General features: G+C 44.1%; 2 protein-coding genes across 17 annotated transcripts in view; one reads left to right on the forward strand and one right to left on the reverse strand.

The window, feature by feature from the left end:
- The window catches only part of LOC118319180 (fibroblast growth factor 18), a 209,752-nt gene that overhangs the window by 184,018 nt on the left and 5,019 nt on the right, over positions 1 to 20,715 (reverse strand). The gene's annotated exons all lie outside the window — the stretch shown is intronic.
- Positions 1 to 20,715, forward strand: part of LOC118319165 (protocadherin alpha-C2-like) — a 149,752-nt gene that overhangs the window by 95,177 nt on the left and 33,860 nt on the right. The window contains exon 1 of one of the 16 annotated variants that reach the window (XM_047334192.1): positions 80 to 2,570. The exons of 10 other annotated variants lie outside the window; for them this stretch is intronic. In XM_047334192.1, the coding sequence (XP_047190148.1) occupies positions 195 to 2,570 (2,376 nt within the window). In that variant the 5' untranslated portion in view covers positions 80 to 194. Of the gene's footprint in view, positions 1 to 79; positions 2,571 to 4,163; positions 6,697 to 7,703; positions 10,191 to 11,074; positions 13,576 to 14,421; positions 16,895 to 18,126; positions 20,615 to 20,715 lie in introns of those variants that run through there. 5 more of the 16 variants (XM_047334193.1, XM_047334191.1, XM_047334182.1 and 2 more) reach the window with 5 other exon arrangements.

The raw sequence follows: 20,715 nt of genomic DNA on the forward strand, positions 1-20,715 counted from the left end.
TGATGACACAAAACTCCTCCTCCACTGTCGGTGAAATAAGAAAAAGGCTTTACGTTTCATAGGGGCTGGGTTAGTGGATCGCTTCGCCTTGAAAGACGGTTCTTAGAAGAGCTTCGCTGTATTTTGGATAGTACATTTTTTGGGGGTTATATCATTAACTTTTCTTTGCCTGGATTCTTCATCCAAACAAAAGGATGTGTCGTCAACGATACAGAGAAGCCGGGTGGATGCTGTGCGCCATTATTCTTTGTGTATGTGACTGGTCTGCAGCTCAGATTTCCTACTCCGTTTCCGAGGAGGTGGACAAAGGCACCGTGGTGGGGAATCTCGCAAAGGATTTAAACATTCACACACAGCAACTGGAGGAACGAGAATTTAGGATTGTATCGGGATACAGTAAGAAATATTTCGACACTAATTTGAGAACAGGGGCTTTGCTAGTTAACGAAAGGATAGACCGCGAGGAGCTTTGTCCGAATTCACCGAAGTGTTCGTTAAATATTGAGGGACTTCTGAGCAACCCGATGGATATTTATCGCATTGAGATCAGCATTCTTGACATCAACGATAATGCGCCGTCATTTCTCGAGCACATCCACGTGTTTAATATCTCCGAGTCTTCTTCCGCGGGAGAGAGGTATCCCCTCCCAGTGGCCCAAGATGCAGACACTGGTAGTAATTCTGTGAAAACCTACAAATTAAGTGCAAACGAACATTTCTCCATAGAAGTGAGTGTCGGGGGAGACGGCGTGTCCGCTGAGTTAGTGCTCCAGAAAGCTTTAGATCGAGAGGAGCAACCCGTGATGACACTAACACTAACCGCTGTAGACGGAGGGAAACCTGCACGATCTGGCACCGTGCAGATCCACGTGAATGTGATCGATGTTAATGACAACACGCCTTCATTTACCAAGTCCCTTTACAAAGTGAGTGTCGGCGAAATGTTACCCATCGGCACAACTATACTCAAACTAAATGCAACCGATTTAGACGAAGGGTCAAATTCTGACATCAGATATTATTTAATGAAAAGAGGAAACGTGGACTCTCCGGAAAAATTCATTGTCACTCCCGAAAGCGGTGAAATTGTTGTGAGGGCTCATTTGGATTATGAGGAAAATAATGCATATGAATTACGAGTACGAGCAACAGACCAAGGCGCTTCCCCTCGCAGTGGTTACTCTAAAGTGCTGGTGGAGGTGGTCGATGTCAACGACAATGCACCAGAAATATCTATAACTTCACTAATGAGTCCGGTAAAGGAAAGTGCTGAACTTGGAACAGTGGTTGCACTGGTTACTGTGACTGACAAAGATGGAGGCCAAAATGGTGTCACTACTTGTAAAGTTAAAGATGCAGTCCCCTTTAAATTAAGGTCAAATTACAAAAACTATTACTCATTGATAGTTGACGGTGTCCTTGACAGAGAAATTGTATCAGTGTACAATGTAAACATTGCTGCTATTGATGCAGGAAGTCCACCTCTTACAGCCACTACTGTAATCACGGTGCTAATCTCAGATATCAATGACAATGCACCCAGTTTCCCAGAAACCAATGTAAATATTTACGTGAAAGAGAATAGTAAAGTGGGAAACATTATCGCAAAAACAACTGCAGATGATGCAGACGAAAATGAAAATGCTAAAACGACATATTCGTTATTGGACAATAATCCAAAAGGTTTTCCGATTTCCACAGTTGTAAACATCAACTCAGAGACAGGAGATATAATCAGTCTGCAGTCTTTTAACTACGAGGAGTTAAAAACGTTTCAGTTCAAAGTTCAGGCCACAGACTCTGGTGTTCCTCCGCTCAGCAGCAACGTGACTGTGAACGTGTTCATCCTGGATGAGAATGACAACAGTCCCGCGGTTCTCGCTCCATATTCTGAGCACGGCCCCGTTAACAGTGAGAACATCCCCTATTCTGCTGAAGCGGGATACTTTGTGGCAAAGATCAGGGCTGTGGACGCAGACTCTGGATACAACGCGCTGCTTTCTTATCACCTCTCTGAGCCCAAAGGAAACAACCTCTTCCGGATCGGAACCAGCACCGGGGAGATCAGGACTAAGAGGAGAATGAGTGACAATGACCTGAAAACTCACCCCCTGCTGGTGTTGGTGTCTGACAACGGAGAACCCTCCCTGTCAGCTACTGTGTCTATAGACGTGGTGGTGGTCGAAAGCACAGCTGAGATCCAGACTCAGTTCAGACATGTGCCCATAAAGGAGGAGAGCTTCTCTGATCTGAACCTGTATCTGCTGATCGCCATCGTGTCGGTGTCAGTCGTCTTCCTGCTGAGCCTCATCAGTTTAATAGCTGTCAAATGCCACAGGACAGACGGCAGTTTCAGCAGGTACAGCGCCCCAATGATCACCACCCACCCTGACGGGAGCTGGTCTTACTCTAAAGCTACGCAGCAGTATGACGTCTGCTTCAGCTCTGACACGCTCAAGAGTGACGTAGTGGTTTTCCCCGGACCGTTTCCGCCTGTAGATGCGGAGCTGATCAGTATTAACGGAGGAGACACGTTTACCAGGACTCAGACTTTACCTAGTTCAGAAAAGGTAAGAGGCATACAGAATGGAAACTTTCAATCAGTGCATTGTTTGTCTTTCAAATCCTTAGCTGCTTTAAGTGAACCAGAATACTGGCATTCATATTGAAATCATATTTTAATATACAGTTTAAGAATCAATGGCAGCAACATTACCTCTTGCAATAAATTAATTCTCACTGACTATAAAGATCCAGTTTTAGATTATCTGTGGTGCTGACATCTTTCTACGTTCCTTGTCTTCAGCACGCCCCTTGCTTTGTGTACTTATATGGTGAACTTGAATGCCACGTTTTAATGGACGCGCTTTTACCTCACTGTCACAACGGATTATAGGTAGGCCTGTGGGAATTTTGTGAATTTGTGCATATGTAAGTAAATTGGACTTGAAAAACAATTATTGTAGTGATACCTCTGCAGTTGACAGAGTCATTGAAAGCAGCACATCAGTACACAGTTCACAGCCTGAATGTGCAGCGCTCTCCGTGGTGCTGAAATCTGAGTCTATAGCAGCCTTTTGAATCCGTGAGCTCTTCGATTGTTTCTACTCTTAAGACATTTTCATTCAAAGTAAAAACTCTTATGAATGTTACAACTGTGAGGAATTGTAACCTTCGGTAACTGGTATGAGTTGGAACCCAATAGTATTTATTCCAGTCTTGAGGTACGTTGAAAGTTTTGTGTTTGTTTGTTTGTTTCTTGAGCTATGGTTAACACGGTTGGTCGGACTGTCTTGCTGTATGTGTGTGGTCTACAATCAAACACAAGGCACATAACAGAAACATGAAATTGAATGAGACAAGTGTCCCCTGAAACACAATAAGAACAATAACAATAACAATCTAATTTAAAATTAAGCCAGATTGCCATGAGCAACTCTGACAATAAAGTAGCTCCATGTACATGTATCTAACACTAAATTAGCAAGCCGTCAACAAGTATGCAACAGGTAAACAAAAACCTGGAAAAAAGGTCTATCATTGCACAATTATCCATAACAGAAGTGCCACAGTTTATAATCCACATCCTTCACACACAAACCAAGAGTCAAAGACAGTCCATAGTGTTGTCCCTCTGTAGGTTTTCTCTGTCCTACTGCAGCAAAATCTCTGCTGGTTATCTAGGCCTTCATTTGTTGACTGCTGCTCTCTGCTGGGCTGCAGGGCAGGAAGTGCAAGGAGGAGAAAATGTGTGTGATATCACATCAATGCCAGGTAATACTGGCATGCTTTTGGACAATAACAGAATTATTTATGTGACTATTTAGTTGGCGAATAATGAACTTCTTTTAAAGTTAGAATTAACCTTCTCTGAAATGCTCTAACACTTTATTTTTAATTTCTTTCTGGACACACTGCATAACTGGTACTTTATTCTACCCTGGAGCTGCCCCCTAAATTTTCCAAAATGAACTCGAAAACGTCAAAAATCAAATATATTTATACGTAATATGAATTATAATACGACCAAATAACCTTAATTTATGTTCATACGTCGAAGCAAATGTGTATGCCGTTCTCGTTGACGTGTCTATTTTGTACCACAAGATGTCGCTGGAGACCATACGTATAATTGTTAGATTATGTGGGAAGAACTCCTCCCTGCACGGGGAATCTAACACCGTCACTGGGCAACGAGCGAGCGATCGGGATCGTTCTGTCGAGAGGGGGGCTGCTGTCGCCGCTGGATGCTCGTGTTTTTTTGGAGGATTTATACATAGACTGGATATATATGATTAGCGGGGATTCGGTGTTCACTGTTCAACCATGGGAAACGAGGAGTACGCCTGGATTCATATGGTCGCTTTGCTTTGTCTCTGTGACCGGTCTGCTTCGCAGTTATCTTACTCCATTTCCGAGGAGGCGAACAAAGGCACCGTGGTGGGGAACATCGCAAAGGATCTGAACTTGAACGTGCACGATCTAGAACACAGGGATCTGCGAATTGTGTCGAGTTACAGTAAGAAGTATTTCGACGTGAATTTGCGAACCGGAAATCTGTTTGTCGACGAGAGAATAGACAGAGAAGAGATTTGTCCGCACGCAGCACAATGCTTCCTGAGAATACAGGCGGTTTTAAGCAATCCGATGAATGCACACCGCATAGAGGTCAGTGTGCTCGATATAAATGATAATTCGCCAGAATTCATTGAACAGACTTATTGGTTAAACATCTCTGAATCACTGTCAGCGGGAGAGCGATATCTTCTCCCAGTAGCAGTAGATGCGGACATTGGTATCAACTCAGTGAAGAACTACAAGCTGAATCGAAATGATCATTTCTCTCTCGATGTGCAGAGCGGAGGAGAGCACGATGTGTCTGCGGAGTTAGTGCTGCAGAAATCTTTAGATCGAGAGAAACAGTCGGTGATCAAGCTCATTCTGACGGCGGTAGATGGAGGAAAACCTCCGAGATCGGGTTCAATACAATTACATGTAAACGTATTAGATGCCAATGATAATCCACCGGTTTTTAGTAAATCTCTTTACAAAGTGCGTGTTAAAGAAAATGCGGCTCCCGGTGAACTTGTTATTAAGTTAAATGCATCAGATCTAGACGAGGGCATGAACAGTAAGATCCTGTACTCTTTGATCAAACGAGGTAATATTGATCCATCAAATATTTTTGATTTGAATTCAGAAAGTGGAGAAGTGACTGTGAAGGGAACATTAGATTATGAAGAGACGCCTGCTTATGAGGTCAGAGTTCAAGCAGTGGATCAAGGCACCTCTCCTCGTAGTGCACATGCTAAACTATTGATAGAGATAATTGATGTGAATGACAATGCCCCAGAGATATCAGTGACGTCACTGATGACGCCAGTAAAAGAAGATGCAGAACTGGGGACAATAGTTGCTTTTCTCACAGTGAGTGATAAAGATGGAGGAAACAATGGTGTAGCTAACTGTCAGGTCGAGGGGTCTGTTCCGTTTAAACTCAAGTCCAACTACAAAAATGACTATTCACTAGTAGTAGATGGACCATTGGACAGAGAAAACACTTCTCTTTACAACGTCACCATTACAGCCACAGATGAAGGAAATCCACCTCTGTCAAGTATCAGAATTATTACTGTTCATGTTTCTGATGTCAACGACAACGCTCCTCGTTTCATGAGGCCTGTGATTAATGTTTATATAAAAGAAAACAGTCCAGGAGGATCAATTATATATACGATAAATGCATCTGATCCTGATATGGATGATAATGCAAAGTTGACTTACAAGCTGTTAGACAGTTCTCCAAAAAATATTCTGATTTCATCTGTTGTAAACATCAACTCAGAGACTGGAGATATTGTCAGTTTGCAGGCCTTTAACTATGAAGAGTTAAAAACATTTCAGTTCAAAGTTCAGGCCACAGACTCTGGTGTTCCTCCGCTCAGCAGCAACGTGACTGTGAACGTGTTCATCCTGGATGAGAATGACAACAGTCCCGCGGTTCTCGCTCCATATTCTGAGCACGGCTCCGTTAACAGTGAGAACATCCCCTATTCTGCTGAAGCGGGATACTTTGTGGCAAAGATCAGGGCTGTGGACGCAGACTCTGGATACAACGCGCTGCTTTCTTATCACCTCTCTGAGCCCAAAGGAAACAACCTCTTCCGGATCGGAACCAGCACCGGGGAGATCAGGACTAAGAGGAGAATGAGTGACAATGACCTGAAAACTCACCCCCTGCTGGTGTTGGTGTCTGACAACGGAGAACCCTCCCTGTCAGCTACTGTGTCTATAGACGTGGTGGTGGTCGAAAGCACAGCTGACATCCAGACTCAGTTCAGACATGTGCCCATAAAGGAGGAGAGCTTCTCTGATCTGAACCTGTATCTGCTGATCGCCATTGTGTCGGTGTCAGTCGTCTTCCTGCTGAGCCTCATCAGTTTAATAGCTGTCAAATGCCACAGGACAGACGGCAGTTTCAGCAGGTACAGCGCCCCAATGATCACCACCCACCCTGACGGGAGCTGGTCTTACTCTAAAGCTACGCAGCAGTATGACGTCTGCTTCAGCTCTGACACGCTCAAGAGTGACGTAGTGGTTTTCCCCGGACCGTTTCCGCCTGTAGATGCGGAGCTGATCAGTATTAACGGAGGAGACACTTTTACCAGGACTCAGACTTTACCTAGTTCAGACAAGGTAGGTCATTTGTGCTAGATGCTTGTAATACTCAATGCTAAATCCATCAATTCCCTGACTGCTTATCTCTTTGATGATATATATTAAAATTACATGAACATTGAACTTTAAGTAAACATCACAAATAATGCCATAAAATACTATCACTGACTGCCAATCATAACTAACGCAGAAATTCATAACTTCTCATGATAGTCGGACTGTACTTTCAGGCTACGATATATTGTTGATTGTTTGCTGAACTGAAACTGTGACATTTTTTAACCACTTCAGAATCTATTCAGTGTATTTTCCATTTTAAGCAGTCTTTTCCTAGATGCACACTTTCAATATTTTTTCAGTAAACGGTTGTTACATTGGGAGGACTGTAATTGTTCATTGCCAGTATTTTGATAGTGCTCTCTGTGGTGGTGAACCATGTCTTTGTGTCTTTTATTTGCAAAGTCTGCTGCTTTTGTTCCTGTTGGAAGCATTTCATTCGTGATTGGAACGATTGAAGCTGCTTTTTCCCGAGTTGAAAAAGTGATCACAGAGGTGCTGAGCTTGTGACCTCAGGTGTGTGTAGCTGGTATTACTCAGATGTGATATGCAATTTCTTCTGAAAATGTGTTGTCCGTAGTGCAACACTCTGATGACAGTATGTGGTTATTCTAAATATGGAAAAGTATGGCAGTTACATTCTGGGAATAAATTCAAAGTAATTTTGCATCTGGATTTTTTTTACATCATTTTTACTTACTTGTTCAGCCACTGACATATTTTGCTTTTCCATCAACTCCTGGTTGTCACACTAGATATTAAGAGGTAAACCTCATCTTTAATGTCATTCATACTGTTTATAAGGATCTGGCTACGTGATACACGCTGGGTTTTTATTTACGTACCGATCATTCGCCACACGAGGTCGCAGGAGACCATAGACATGAATGTGTGTGTGTAATTCCAAAACTCCTCCTCCCTGCATGGGAAAAAATGAATCGTCATCAGCCTTCAGTACACCCGCGGAAGGTGCCGGGACGAGAAGGGCAGGAGCGTCTCCATAATACTATCGGTTTGGATGGAAATATACTGAGGATAAACGATCGACTGCGTTCAGTTCTTTTGATACATCGACAATGTTTATTCGACGAGGACGTGAACACATCTGGATTCATATCGTTGCGTTTCTTTGTCTCTGTGACCGGGCAGCTTCGCAGTTGTCCTACTCGATTTCCGAGGAGGCGAACAAAGGCTCCGTGGTGGGGAACATCGCAAAGGATTTAAACATCAACGTGCAGGATCTAGAAACCAGAGATCTGCGTATCGTGTCGAGTTACAGTAAGAAATATTTCGAGGTGAATTTACGGACCGGGACCCTCTTTGTCAACGAGAGAATAGACCGAGAAGAGCTGTGTCCCAATGTGGAAAGATGCTCGTTAAAGATACAGGCTGTTTTAAACAACCCCATGACCGCACACCGCGTGGAGATTAATGTCTTAGATATAAACGACAACTCCCCTGCTTTTATTGAAAAAACATGTACTTTGAATGTTTCTGAATCCTCCTTAACGGGAGAGCGATATTTCCTCCCAATAGCAGTAGATGCGGACATAGGCAGCAACTCAGTGAAGACGTATAAACTGAGTCAAAATGATCATTTCTCTCTCGATGTGCAGAGCGGAGGAGAGCACGGTGTGTCTGCGGAGTTAGTGCTGCAGAAATCTTTAGACCGAGAGAAACAGTCGGTGATCAAGCTCATTCTGACGGCGGTGGATGGAGGAAAACCTCCGAGATCAGGAACTTTGCAGTTAACTGTTAATGTAATAGACGTCAATGATAATATTCCTACTTTCAGTAAATCTCTTTACAAAGTGCGTGTCAAAGAAAATGCGGCTCCCGGTGAACTTGTTATTAAGTTAAATGCAACAGATCTAGACGAGGGCATGAACAGTAAGATCCTGTACTCTTTTCTCAAACGAGGTAATATTGATCCATCAAATATTTTTGATTTAAATTCAGAAAGTGGAGAAATTACTGTGAAGGGAACATTAAATTATGAAGAGACGCCTGCTTATGAGGTCAGAGTTCAGGCAGTGGATCAAGGCACCTCTCCTCGTAGTGCACATGCAAAACTATTGATAGAGATAATTGATGTGAATGACAATGCCCCAGAGATATCAGTGACGTCACTGATGACGCCAGTAAAAGAAGATGCAGAACTGGGGACAATAGTTGCTTTTCTCACAGTGAGTGATAAAGATGGAGGAAACAATGGTGTAGCTAACTGTCAGGTCGAGGGGTCTGTTCCGTTTAAACTCAAGTCCAACTACAAAAATGACTATTCATTAGTAGTAGATGGACCATTGGACAGAGAAAACACTTCTCTTTACAACGTCACCATTATAGCCACAGATGGAGGAAATCCACCTCTGTCAAGTATCAGAGTTATTACTGTTCATGTTTCTGATGTCAACGACAACGCTCCTCGTTTCATGGAGCCTGTGATTAATGTTTATATAAAAGAAAACAGTCCAGCAGGATCAATTATTTATACGATAAATGCATCTGATCCTGATATGGATGATAATGCAAAGCTGACTTACAAGCTGTTAGACAGTTCTCCAAAAAATATTCTGATTTCATCTGTTGTAAACATCAACTCAGAGACTGGAGATATTGTCAGTTTGCAGTCTTTTAACTATGAGGAGTTAAAAACATTTCAGTTCAAAGTTCAGGCCACAGACTGTGGTGTTCCTCCGCTCAGCAGCAACGTGACTGTGAACGTGTTCATCCTGGATGAGAATGACAACAGTCCCGCGGTTCTCGCTCCATATTCTGAGCACGGCTCCGTTAACAGTGAGAACATCCCCTATTCTGCTGAAGCGGGATACTTTGTGGCAAAGATCAGGGCTGTGGACGCAGACTCTGGATACAACGCGCTGCTTTCTTATCACCTCTCTGAGCCCAAAGGAAACAACCTCTTCCGGATCGGAACCAGCACCGGGGAGATCAGGACTAAGAGGAGAATGAGTGACAATGACCTGAAAACTCACCCCCTGGTGGTGTTGGTGTCTGACAACGGAGAACCCTCCCTGTCAGCTACTGTGTCTATAGACGTGGTGGTGGTCGAAAGCACAGCTGACATCCAGACTCAGTTCAGACATGTGCCCATAAAGGAGGAGAGCTTCTCTGATCTGAACCTGTATCTGCTGATCGCCATCGTGTCGGTGTCAGTCGTCTTCCTGCTGAGCCTCATCAGTTTAATAGCTGTCAAATGCCACAGGACAGACGGCAGTTTCAGCAGGTACAGCGCCCCAATGATCACCACCCACCCTGACGGGAGCTGGTCTTACTCTAAAGCTACGCAGCAGTATGACGTCTGCTTCAGCTCTGACACGCTCAAGAGTGACGTAGTGGTTTTCCCCGGACCGTTTCCGCCGGTAGATGCGGAGCTGATCAGTATTAACGGAGGAGACACTTTTACCAGGACTCAGACTTTACCCAGTACAGACAAGGTAGGTCATATTTTGCAGTGAATGCTATAATAATTCATATGGGATTAGATTAACGTTAACTGACATTTGATTGCCCTGACTGAGATTTCTACCGTTTGAAATAGCATTTTATGCAAGAGAGCATAAATTAAATAAATTGCGCATTTCCGTTGAAGCACCACGCACCTAAAGTGTATTACTGGCCTCAAATATACGTAAAACATTGAAAGAACCAACTTTGTAGTTTCTATTAAATCGAAAAAGTGGCCCAATGAAGAAACACATTATTTCAATATCGATGGAAACCAACTGAATACGTTGAAATCATGGCGCTCTCCAGCGCCATTCACCTGCAGGTCCTCTCTCCTTTTAAAGACCTCACCATTTGAACTCGAACTAGCAATTCGTACCTTAAATGCAGCGCCTGTCATGGGGCTGAATGTGCAGTGTTAACTTTTCGGTTTTCTGTCCATGAAACAACCATTTTAACATGTTCTGAAAACATGTCCTGAGTGTCTTAGCCATGCGAGGAGGCGGCGCTGTCCGCGGTACTGAACGAAAGCGTCCAGGTGAGGAGTGAGCACCGTCCTCCTTTGTACTCGTAGTGAATCATTTTGGCTTGGATGGGCGGTTTGTTTATTCAACTTTAAAAGTGACTCATGTGAATAGTAAAATGTATTACGTTTTTACGTTTTTATACATTACATTATCTTGATTAGGCCAATGTAAATATCAACATGCAGGGGTGTATTGTGTTTATATTGCATATTTCAGAAACTCCGTTTTGATGACTATCTATCTAACATTCACCACACGATGTCGCTGGAGACCATGGATATGAATGTTTGTAGAACTCCTCCTCTGTGAATGGGAACATAAAAGCGTCATCGGCCACTACAGTTCATGAGACACGGTCGTGTTCGGACGAGAAGGGACGGAGCTAGAAGAGAATAACACCGCTAATGACGGAGGGATCTAAAATATGAATGCATCCGCTTTTGGGTTCGACTCTTTTTCTGCATCCACGATGTATGTGCGACGACAAAGGGGATACGCCTGGATTCGTGTCGTTGCACTGCTTTGTCTCTGTGACCGGTCTGCTTCGCAGTTGTCCTACTCGATTTCCGAGGAGGCGAACAAAGGCACCGTGGTGGGGAACATCGCAAAGGATTTAAACATCAACGTTGCGGATCTAGACACCAGAGATCTGCGTATTGTGTCGAGTTACAGTAAGAAATATTTCGACGTGAATTTGCGGACCGGAAACCTCTTTGTCAACGAGAGAATAGACAGAGAAGAGCTGTGTCCTAATGTGGCGACATGCCCCATCAAAGTACAAGCTGCTTTCAATAACCCTATGCATGTCCACCGCATCGAAGTCAATATTATTGATATAAATGATAACTCGCCTTCTTTTATTGAACTAACGCATTCACTTAACATCTCAGAATCACTGTCACCGGGAGAGCGATATCTTCTCCCGGTAGCAGTAGATGCAGACATTGGTATTAACTCAGTGAAGAACTACAAGCTGAGTCAAAATGATCATTTCTCTCTCGATGTGCAGAGCGGAGGAGAGCACGATGTGTCTGCGGAGTTAGTGCTGCAGAAATCTTTAGATCGAGAGAAACAGTCGGTGATCAAGCTCATTCTGACGGCGGTGGATGGAGGAAAACCTCCGAGATCAGGAACTTTGCAGTTAACTGTTAATGTAATAGATGTTAATGACAATACACCAACTTTCAGTAAATCTCTTTACAAAGTGCGTGTTAAAGAAAATTCCAATGCTGGTGAACATGTTATTAAGTTAAATGCAACAGATCTAGACGAGGGGATGAACAGTAAGATCCTGTACTCTTTGATCAAACGAGGTAATATTGATCCATCAAATATTTTTGATTTAAATTCAGAAAGTGGAGAAGTGACTGTGAAGGGAACATTAAATTATGAAGAGACGCCTGCTTATGAGGTCAGAGTTCAGGCAGTGGATCAAGGCCCCGTTCCACGTAGTGCACAGGCTAAACTATTGATAGAGATAATTGATGTGAATGACAATGCCCCAGAGATATCAGTGACGTCACTGATGACGCCAGTAAAAGAAGATGCAGAACTGGGGACAATAGTTGCTTTTCTCACAGTGAGTGATAAAGATGGAGGAAACAATGGTGTAGCTCACTGTCAGGTCAAGGGGTCTGTTCCGTTTAAACTCAAGTCCAACTACAAAAATGACTATTCATTAGTAGTAGATGGACCATTGGACAGAGAAAACACTTCTCTTTACAACGTCACCATTACAGCCACAGATGAAGGAAATCCACCTCTGTCAAGTAACCAGGTTATTACTGTTCATGTTTCTGATGTCAACGACAACGCTCCTCGTTTCATGGAGCCTGTGATTAATGTTTATATAAAAGAAAACACCCCAGCAGGATCAATTATATATTCAATATTCGCTTCCGATCCTGATATGGATGATAATGCAAAGCTGACTTATAAGCTGTTAGAGAGTTCTCCAAAAAATATTCCTATAACATCTGTTGTAAACATCAACTCAGAGACTGGAGATATTGTCAGTTTGCAGGCCTTTAACTTTGAGGAGTTAAAAACGTTTCAGTTTAAAGTTCAGGCCACAGACTCTGGTGTTCCTCCGCTCAGCAGCAACGTGACTGTGAACGTGTTCATCCTGGATGAGAATGACAACAGTCCCGCGGTTCTCGCTCCATATTCTGAGCACAGCTCCGTTAACAGTGAGAACATCCCCTATTCTGCTGAAGCGGGATACTTTGTGGCAAAGATCAGGGCTGTGGACGCAGACTCTGGATACAACGCGCTGCTTTCTTATCACCTCTCTGAGCCCAAAGGAAACAACCTCTTCCGGATCGGAACCAGCACCGGGGAGATCAGGACTAAGAGGAGAATGAGTGACAATGACCTGAAAACTCACCCCCTGGTGGTGTTGGTGTCTGACAACGGAGAACCCTCCCTGTCAGCTACTGTGTCTATAGACGTGGTGGTGGTCGAAAGCACAGCTGACATCCAGACTCAGTTCAGACATGTGCCCATAAAGGAGGAGAGCTTCTCTGATCTGAACCTGTATCTGCTGATCGCCATCGTGTCGGTGTCAGTCGTCTTCCTGCTGAGCCTCATCAGTTTAATAGCTGTCAAATGCCACAGGACAGACGGCAGTTTCAGCAGGTACAGCGCCCCAATGATCACCACCCACCCTGACGGGAGCTGGTCTTACTCTAAAGCTACGCAGCAGTATGACGTCTGCTTCAGCTCTGACACGCTCAAGAGTGACGTAGTGGTTTTCCCCGGACCGTTTCCGCCTGTAGATGCGGAGCTGATCAGTATTAATGGAGGAGACACTTTTACCAGGACACAGACTTTACCTAGTACAGACAAGGTGAGTTGAAACTTCACCTAAAAGGAAAATGTCCTGTCTGAATGTCTTGTAAATCATAGTCCAACCTGGTGTCTGTCAGCAAGTACTCTGTCTGCTCTTATGTATAGAAATCACAGAAATTAGCAGAATGATGAATTTCCTATTCACAAACTCCAATTGCATTGACATACAACAGGTGGAGATACAATTGTATCTAAAGAGACAACAGAGCTGTTTAAGAGATCTGATTCATGCAGTCAGTTTGGTATAGGGCGCTTTCCATGGTGCTGAAAACCTGATGCCATCTCTTTGTTCTTCTTCCGCTCACAGTCCAGAAACTCTGACTTGACAGGGTTGTATTAAACTATCATTGTTGCTTAGGCTGTTCATTGTTTTTTGAAGGGACACTGTTGAAATGTACTTTATTAGGTCCAGAATAGGCTTCAAATAGTAGACTGTTACAGTATCGTTGACTGATGTATATGGAGAATATTGTCCATGTTTTAGCCTCAATACAAGAAGTATGATCATCGCTGTGTATTACATTGGTTTCAGAATTTCTTTTTATAGTTATTTGTCTCTTTTGTAGCAGTAATCTGTGATTATTTGGCATGATCTATTCCACACGTGTTTGAAGTGTGCTTAATCAATTTAATTCCTTCATGGTTCAATATTAAACTAGTGTTTTAAAATAAGAATCAGAAGTTGTGCTGCTCAATACTTGAAACAATTTCCATATCCACGTTGTGACGCGTGGGGTCGCTCATGACCACATCTTTTTTTTTGTGAGCTCGGCGTTTTCAGTCTCCTCCTCTCCGTGTGGAGGAGGAGACTGGCCGCGACTGCTTTGTTACAGGGTAGCGATGAAAAGCAGAGGAGTGGAGTGGATGGGATTAACAATGCTGTCCGATCGCGTGGCGTTTTGTGGATGAATATCATTTGTATCGCGACTCTGCCTTTGAAAGCAGCGATGGGCATCGGGAGGAGTGACGACATCGTCTGTTGGCTGTTCGTCTTGTTTTTATCTGGCCGGTGTGCTGCTCAGATTTCATACTCCGTTTCCGAGGAGGTGGACAAAGGAACCGTGGTGGGGAATCTCGCCAAGGATTTAAATGTCAACGTTCGCGACCTGCAAACGAGGAATCTGAATATCGTGTCTGGGTACAGTAAGAAGTATTTCGAGGCAAATGTTAAAACGGGTGATATTTATGTCAATGAGCGAATAGACCGCGAGGAGCTTTGTGCAAACACGATCAAATGCACACTTAACTTAGAGGCCATACTGAGCAACCCCATGGTCCTGCACCGCATCGAGGTGACAGTTGCTGATTTAAATGACAACGCGCCTACGTTTGACGAGAAGTCCCATATGCTTGACATATCTGAATCGTCGCCAACGGGCGAACACTTCTTGCTTCCTCTGGCTCTTGATGCAGATACAGGAAGCCATTCGGTGAAAACGTACAGGCTGAGTCCAAATGAATACTTCTCCTTAGACGTTCAGAGCAGTGGAGAGCGAAGTGTCTCTGCGGAGTTAGTGCTGGTAAAAGCTTTGGATCGAGAAAAACAAGCCGCTGTTAAACTAACGCTGACCGCTGTGGACGGAGGCAAACCTCCTAAAAGTGGATCGGTACAAATCCATGTGAATGTCCTCGACGTCAACGATAACACGCCGACATTCAGCAAAACGCTTTACAAGGCGCGTGTGAATGAAAATGCTCCAACTGGATCATTGGTAATTCACCTCAATGCCACCGATTTAGACGAGGGGGACAACGGGAGGGTCATTTACTCTTTTGTCAAGCGTGCAAACTTCAACCCTGCAGATGTGTTTTCTATCAATGAAGACACTGGCGAGATAAGGGTTAAGGGCAATTTGGATCACGAAGCACAGTCAGCTTATGAGATCCATGTCCAGGCGACAGACAGAGGTCCGTCGCCGCGCAGGGCGAACGGGAAGCTGCTGGTGGAGGTGGTCGACGTGAATGACAACGCCCCAGAGATTGTAGTGACGTCACTCACGAACCCCGTGAAAGAAGATGCCGACATAGGAAACGTCGTAGCTTTAGTGACGGTCACTGACAAAGATGGAGGAAAAAACGGTCAAACTAACTGTAAACTAGTGGGTTCGGTGCCGTTTAAGCTGAAGTCAAATTACAAAAATTACTACTCTTTAGTAGTAGATGGACCATTGGACAGAGAGGAAGGTTCATCTTACAATGTCACGATCACGGCCACTGATGAAGGGACTCCGCCCCTCTCCACCAGCAGCGTTATCACCGTCCATGTCTCTGATGTTAATGACAACGCTCCTCGTTTCCTTGAACCCGTCATTAACATTTATGTAAAAGAAAACAGTCAAGTGGGAGCTCGTATTTACACGATTACTGCAGTCGATCCTGATATGAATGAAAACGCCAGAGTAACATACTCATTTGATGTTGATTCAAAAAATATCCCGATAAGTTCTGTTATAAACATCAACTCGGAGACTGGAGATATAATCAGTCTGCAGTCTTTTAACTACGAGGAGTTAAAAACGTTTCAGTTCAAAGTTCAGGCCACAGACTGTGGTGTTCCTCCGCTCAGCAGCAACGTGACTGTGAACGTGTTCATCCTGGATGAGAATGACAACAGTCCCGCGGTTCTCGCTCCATATTCTGAGCACGGCTCCGTTAACAGTGAGAACATCCCCTATTCTGCTGAAGCGGGATACTTTGTGGCAAAGATCAGGGCTGTGGACGCAGACTCTGGATACAACGCGCTGCTTTCTTATCACCTCTCTGAGCCCAAAGGAAACAACCTCTTCCGGATCGGAACCAGCACCGGGGAGATCAGGACTAAGAGGAGAATGAGTGACAATGACCTGAAAACTCACCCCCTGCTGGTGTTGGTGTCTGACAACGGAGAACCCTCCCTGTCAGCTACTGTGTCTATAGACGTGGTGGTGGTCGAAAGCACAGCTGACATCCAGACTCAGTTCAGACATGTGCCCATAAAGGAGGAGAGCTTCTCTGATCTGAACCTGTATCTGCTGATCGCCATCGTGTCGGTGTCAGTCGTCTTCCTGCTGAGCCTCATCAGTTTAATAGCTGTCAAATGCCACAGGACAGACGGCAGTTTCAGCAGGTACAGCGCCCCAATGATCACCACCCACCCTGACGGGAGCTGGTCTTACTCTAAAGCTACGCAGCAGTATGACGTCTGCTTCAGCTCTGACACGCTCAAGAGTGACGTAGTGGTTTTCCCCGGACCGTTTCCGCCTGTAGATGCGGAACTGATCAGTATTAACGGAGGAGACACGTTTACCAGGACTCAGACTTTACCTAGTACAGACAAGGTGAGTTGAAACTTCAACTAAAAAGTAAAATTTCCTGTCTGAATGTCTTGTAGATCAAAATCCTACCGGGTGTCTGTCAGCATGTACTCTGTCTGCTCGTACGTATAGAAATTACAGAAATAAGCAAACTGATGAATTTCCCGTTCACAAAGTCAAATTTCATTAAAACAAAACAGATGGAGATACAATTGTATCTAAGGAGACAACAGAGTTGTTTAAGAGATCTGTTTCTGCAGTCAGTTTGGTATAGAGCGCCTTCCATGGTCCTGAAAACATGATGCAGTCTTTTGGGTCATAGTTTTATCATACTATACTAGGCTGTTGCTTAGGCTGTAAATGTGTCCATTGTTTTTTTAAGTGACACTGTTGAAAATGATTTTACTAGGTGCTGAATAGTCCTCAAATAGTAGATTGTTACATTATTGTTGACTTATCTATATGGAGAATATTGACCATGCCTTTGACTCAGTTCTTGGATTATCATCGCTGTGTATTACATTTTTTATATATATATATATATATCGTTTACCATAAAGAGAAGGTGAGTTATTTATTACTAAAGAGTAGATCTGGATGTCGCTAACGATGATATCATTCCATTTCTGCAATTGACCTTAAAACTTTGCTCATCAAATTATCATATTTTTACATCTTTTTAATATTCATAGAATTTACGTTATAAATATTGAATGTGTGACGGCAATGTAATACATAATGGCACTTTGGGGGGGGTAACAAAGTAAATCATTAATTGCTTCACAGATGTCTTCCCAGAAAAGCTGTTCACTATTCAAAACTGGATGATGTAGATATTATATATTTCAGTAGTTGCTGCATTATGTCATTTTTAAGCAGAGACGTCGTTGGTCAAGTGAGAGTTTTCCTACCGACAGGGACGACGCTGTCCACGGTCCTGAACCCTCGTAGCTTCATTTGTGTCTTTCATCTTTAATGTGCGTTTCCCTTATTACATCAATTCCTATAGTATTTATTTAAGAACCAAAACGTGCAGCTTGTGAACGAGCTTTTATATCATTTCCCAACGAATTGTAATTGTGCACTGATTTCACCATCTGCACCAATACAGGATATACTTATAGAATATGTAATTCTACATTACCACCAAACTAACAGTTGGTGTCGCTGTAGACCATAATATTCGTGTGGCTCCTTTTATTTTTTTTACCCCAGACTCCTCCTCTGCGTGCGTAACGTCAGTAGTCCAACGCTGCTTTGTTAGAAAATACACAAACGCTCAGCAGACAGAGAGGGCTTCGTCTGTTGCTCGCCTCGAGAGTGGACATGTTCGAAAATGACTACTTCTTTCGTTCTGCATTAGCGATGGGACGTGGAGGACCGACAGTCACGGTCTGGATACAGATACTAGCTTTGCTCTGTCTGTGGCATGGCTCTGCAGCGCAGCTCTCCTTCTCCGTTCCCGAGGAGGTTGACAAAGGAACGGTCGTGGGGAACCTCGCTAAGGACCTGCACGTTAACGTCCAGGAACTGGCAAAACGGGATTTGCGAATCGTCGCCGGGAATTCTAAGCAATATTTTGACGTGGATTTAAAGAGCGGTGCTCTGTACGTGTGCGACAGGATTGATCGCGAAGAGCTCTGTCCGAACTCGGCAAAATGCTCCCTGAATATAGAAGCGATGCTCAGCCAGCCCACGCATCTGCATCGCATCGAGGTGCAGATTGTTGACATTAACGACAACGCACCGTCTTTTCGTGAGAGGGAGAAGACGTTCAATATCTCGGAGTCTTCTTTCACCGGAGAGAGGTATCTGCTCCCAATGGCGAACGACGCAGACACGGGCAGCAACTCGGTAAAGAGCTACAAGCTGAGTCCGAATGAGTATTTCTCACTGGACGTACAGAGCGGCGGACAGCACAGTGAGTCTGCTGACTTGGTGCTGCAGAAATCTTTAGATAGGGAGAAACAGTCCGTTATCCACCTGACTTTAACTGCTGTGGACGGAGGAAAACCTGCCAGGTCTGGAACATTAAAAATAATTGTAAATGTCATAGATATAAACGACAATGTTCCCGTTTTTAGTCAATCCCTATACAAGGCCCAGGTCGTTGAAAACGCCCCATTTCAGACATCTATACTGACTGTAAGTGCCACAGACTTGGATGAGGGAATAAATGGTGAGATTATCTATTCATTTATTGAGAGGGGACAATTCAATCCCGAAGCTTTTTTCTCCATAAACCCAGACACGGGGGAAATAACTGTGACAGGGAGAGTAGACTATGAAGAGCACCCAGCGTATGATATTCGTGTGCAGGCGAGAGATAAAGGCACGCCCTCTCGCAGTGTCCATGGTAAAGTGTTAGTGGAAGTCAGTGATGTTAATGACAACACACCTGAAATCATTATCACGTCTCTTCTGAGCCCGGTGAAAGAGGACGCTGAGCTGGGTACAGTGGTCGCTTTGGTGACTGTGACAGACAAAGATGGTGGTAAAAATGGTCTCACAGCAGCTAAAATCCTTGGGTTGGTGCCCTTTAAGCTTAAGCTAAACTACAAAAATTATTATTCATTAACAGTCGATGGACCTCTTGACAGAGAGAATGTTTCTCAGTATAACGTCACCATCATAGCCACAGATGAAGGCACTCCACCTCTCTCCAGCACCAGTATTATTCCTATTCACATTTCTGATGTGAACGACAATGGCCCACTATTCTCAGAGTCTGTCATTAATGCATATGTGAAGGAGAATAGTGCAGTGGGAGTTACCATCTTAACTATAACTTCAGTTGACCCTGATATATTAGAAAATGCAAAAGTAACATATTCTTTATTAGAGAGTTTTTCAAAAAATGTTCCTATAACATCTGTTGTAAACATCAACTCAGAGACAGGAGATATAATCAGTCTGCAGTCTTTTAACTTTGAGGAGATGAAAACGTTTCAGTTCAAAGTTCAGGCCACAGACTCTGGTGTTCCTCCGCTCAGCAGCAACGTGACTGTGAACGTGTTCATCCTGGATGAGAATGACAACAGTCCCGCGGTTCTCGCTCCATATTCTGAGCACGGCTCCGTTAACAGTGAGAACATCCCCTATTCTGCTGAAGCGGGATACTTTGTGGCAAAGATCAGGGCTGTGGACGCAGACTCTGGATACAACGCGCTGCTTTCTTATCACCTCTCTGAGCCCAAAGGAAACAACCTCTTCCGGATCGGAACCAGCACCGGGGAGATCAGGACTAAGAGGAGAATGAGTGACAATGACCTGAAAACTCACCCCCTGCTGGTGTTGGTGTCTGACAACGGAGAACCCTCCCTGTCAGCTACTGTGTCTATAGACGTGGTGGTGGTCGAAAGCACAGCTGACATCCAGACTCAGTTCAGACATGTGCCCATAAAGGAGGAGAGCTTCTCTGATCTGAACCTGTATCTGCTGATCGCCATCGTGTCGGTGTCAGTCGTCTTCCTGCTGAGCCTCATCAGTTTAATAGCTGTCAAATGCCACAGGACAGACGGCAGTTTCAGCAGGTACAGCGCCCCAATGATCACCACCCACCCTGACGGGAGCTGGTCTTACTCTAAAGCTACGCAGCAGTATGACGTCTGCTTCAGCTCTGACACGCTCAAGAGTGACGTAGTGGTTTTCCCCGGACCGTTTCCGCCTGTAGATGCGGAACTGATCAGTATTAACGGAGGAGACACTTTTACCAGGACTCAGACTTTACCTAGTTCAGAAAAGGTGAGTTGAGTTTCCCACTAAAAGTTACAGGAGTGGCTCTGCAGAGTTGTAGAACAAAGTGTTTCCTCGTCCTTGTTTCTTTGTTTTCTGTGATTCACTCT

This window comes from Scophthalmus maximus, chromosome 9, assembly GCF_022379125.1.
Source record: "Scophthalmus maximus strain ysfricsl-2021 chromosome 9, ASM2237912v1, whole genome shotgun sequence".
Classification (NCBI taxonomy): Eukaryota; Metazoa; Chordata; class Actinopteri; order Pleuronectiformes; family Scophthalmidae; genus Scophthalmus; species Scophthalmus maximus.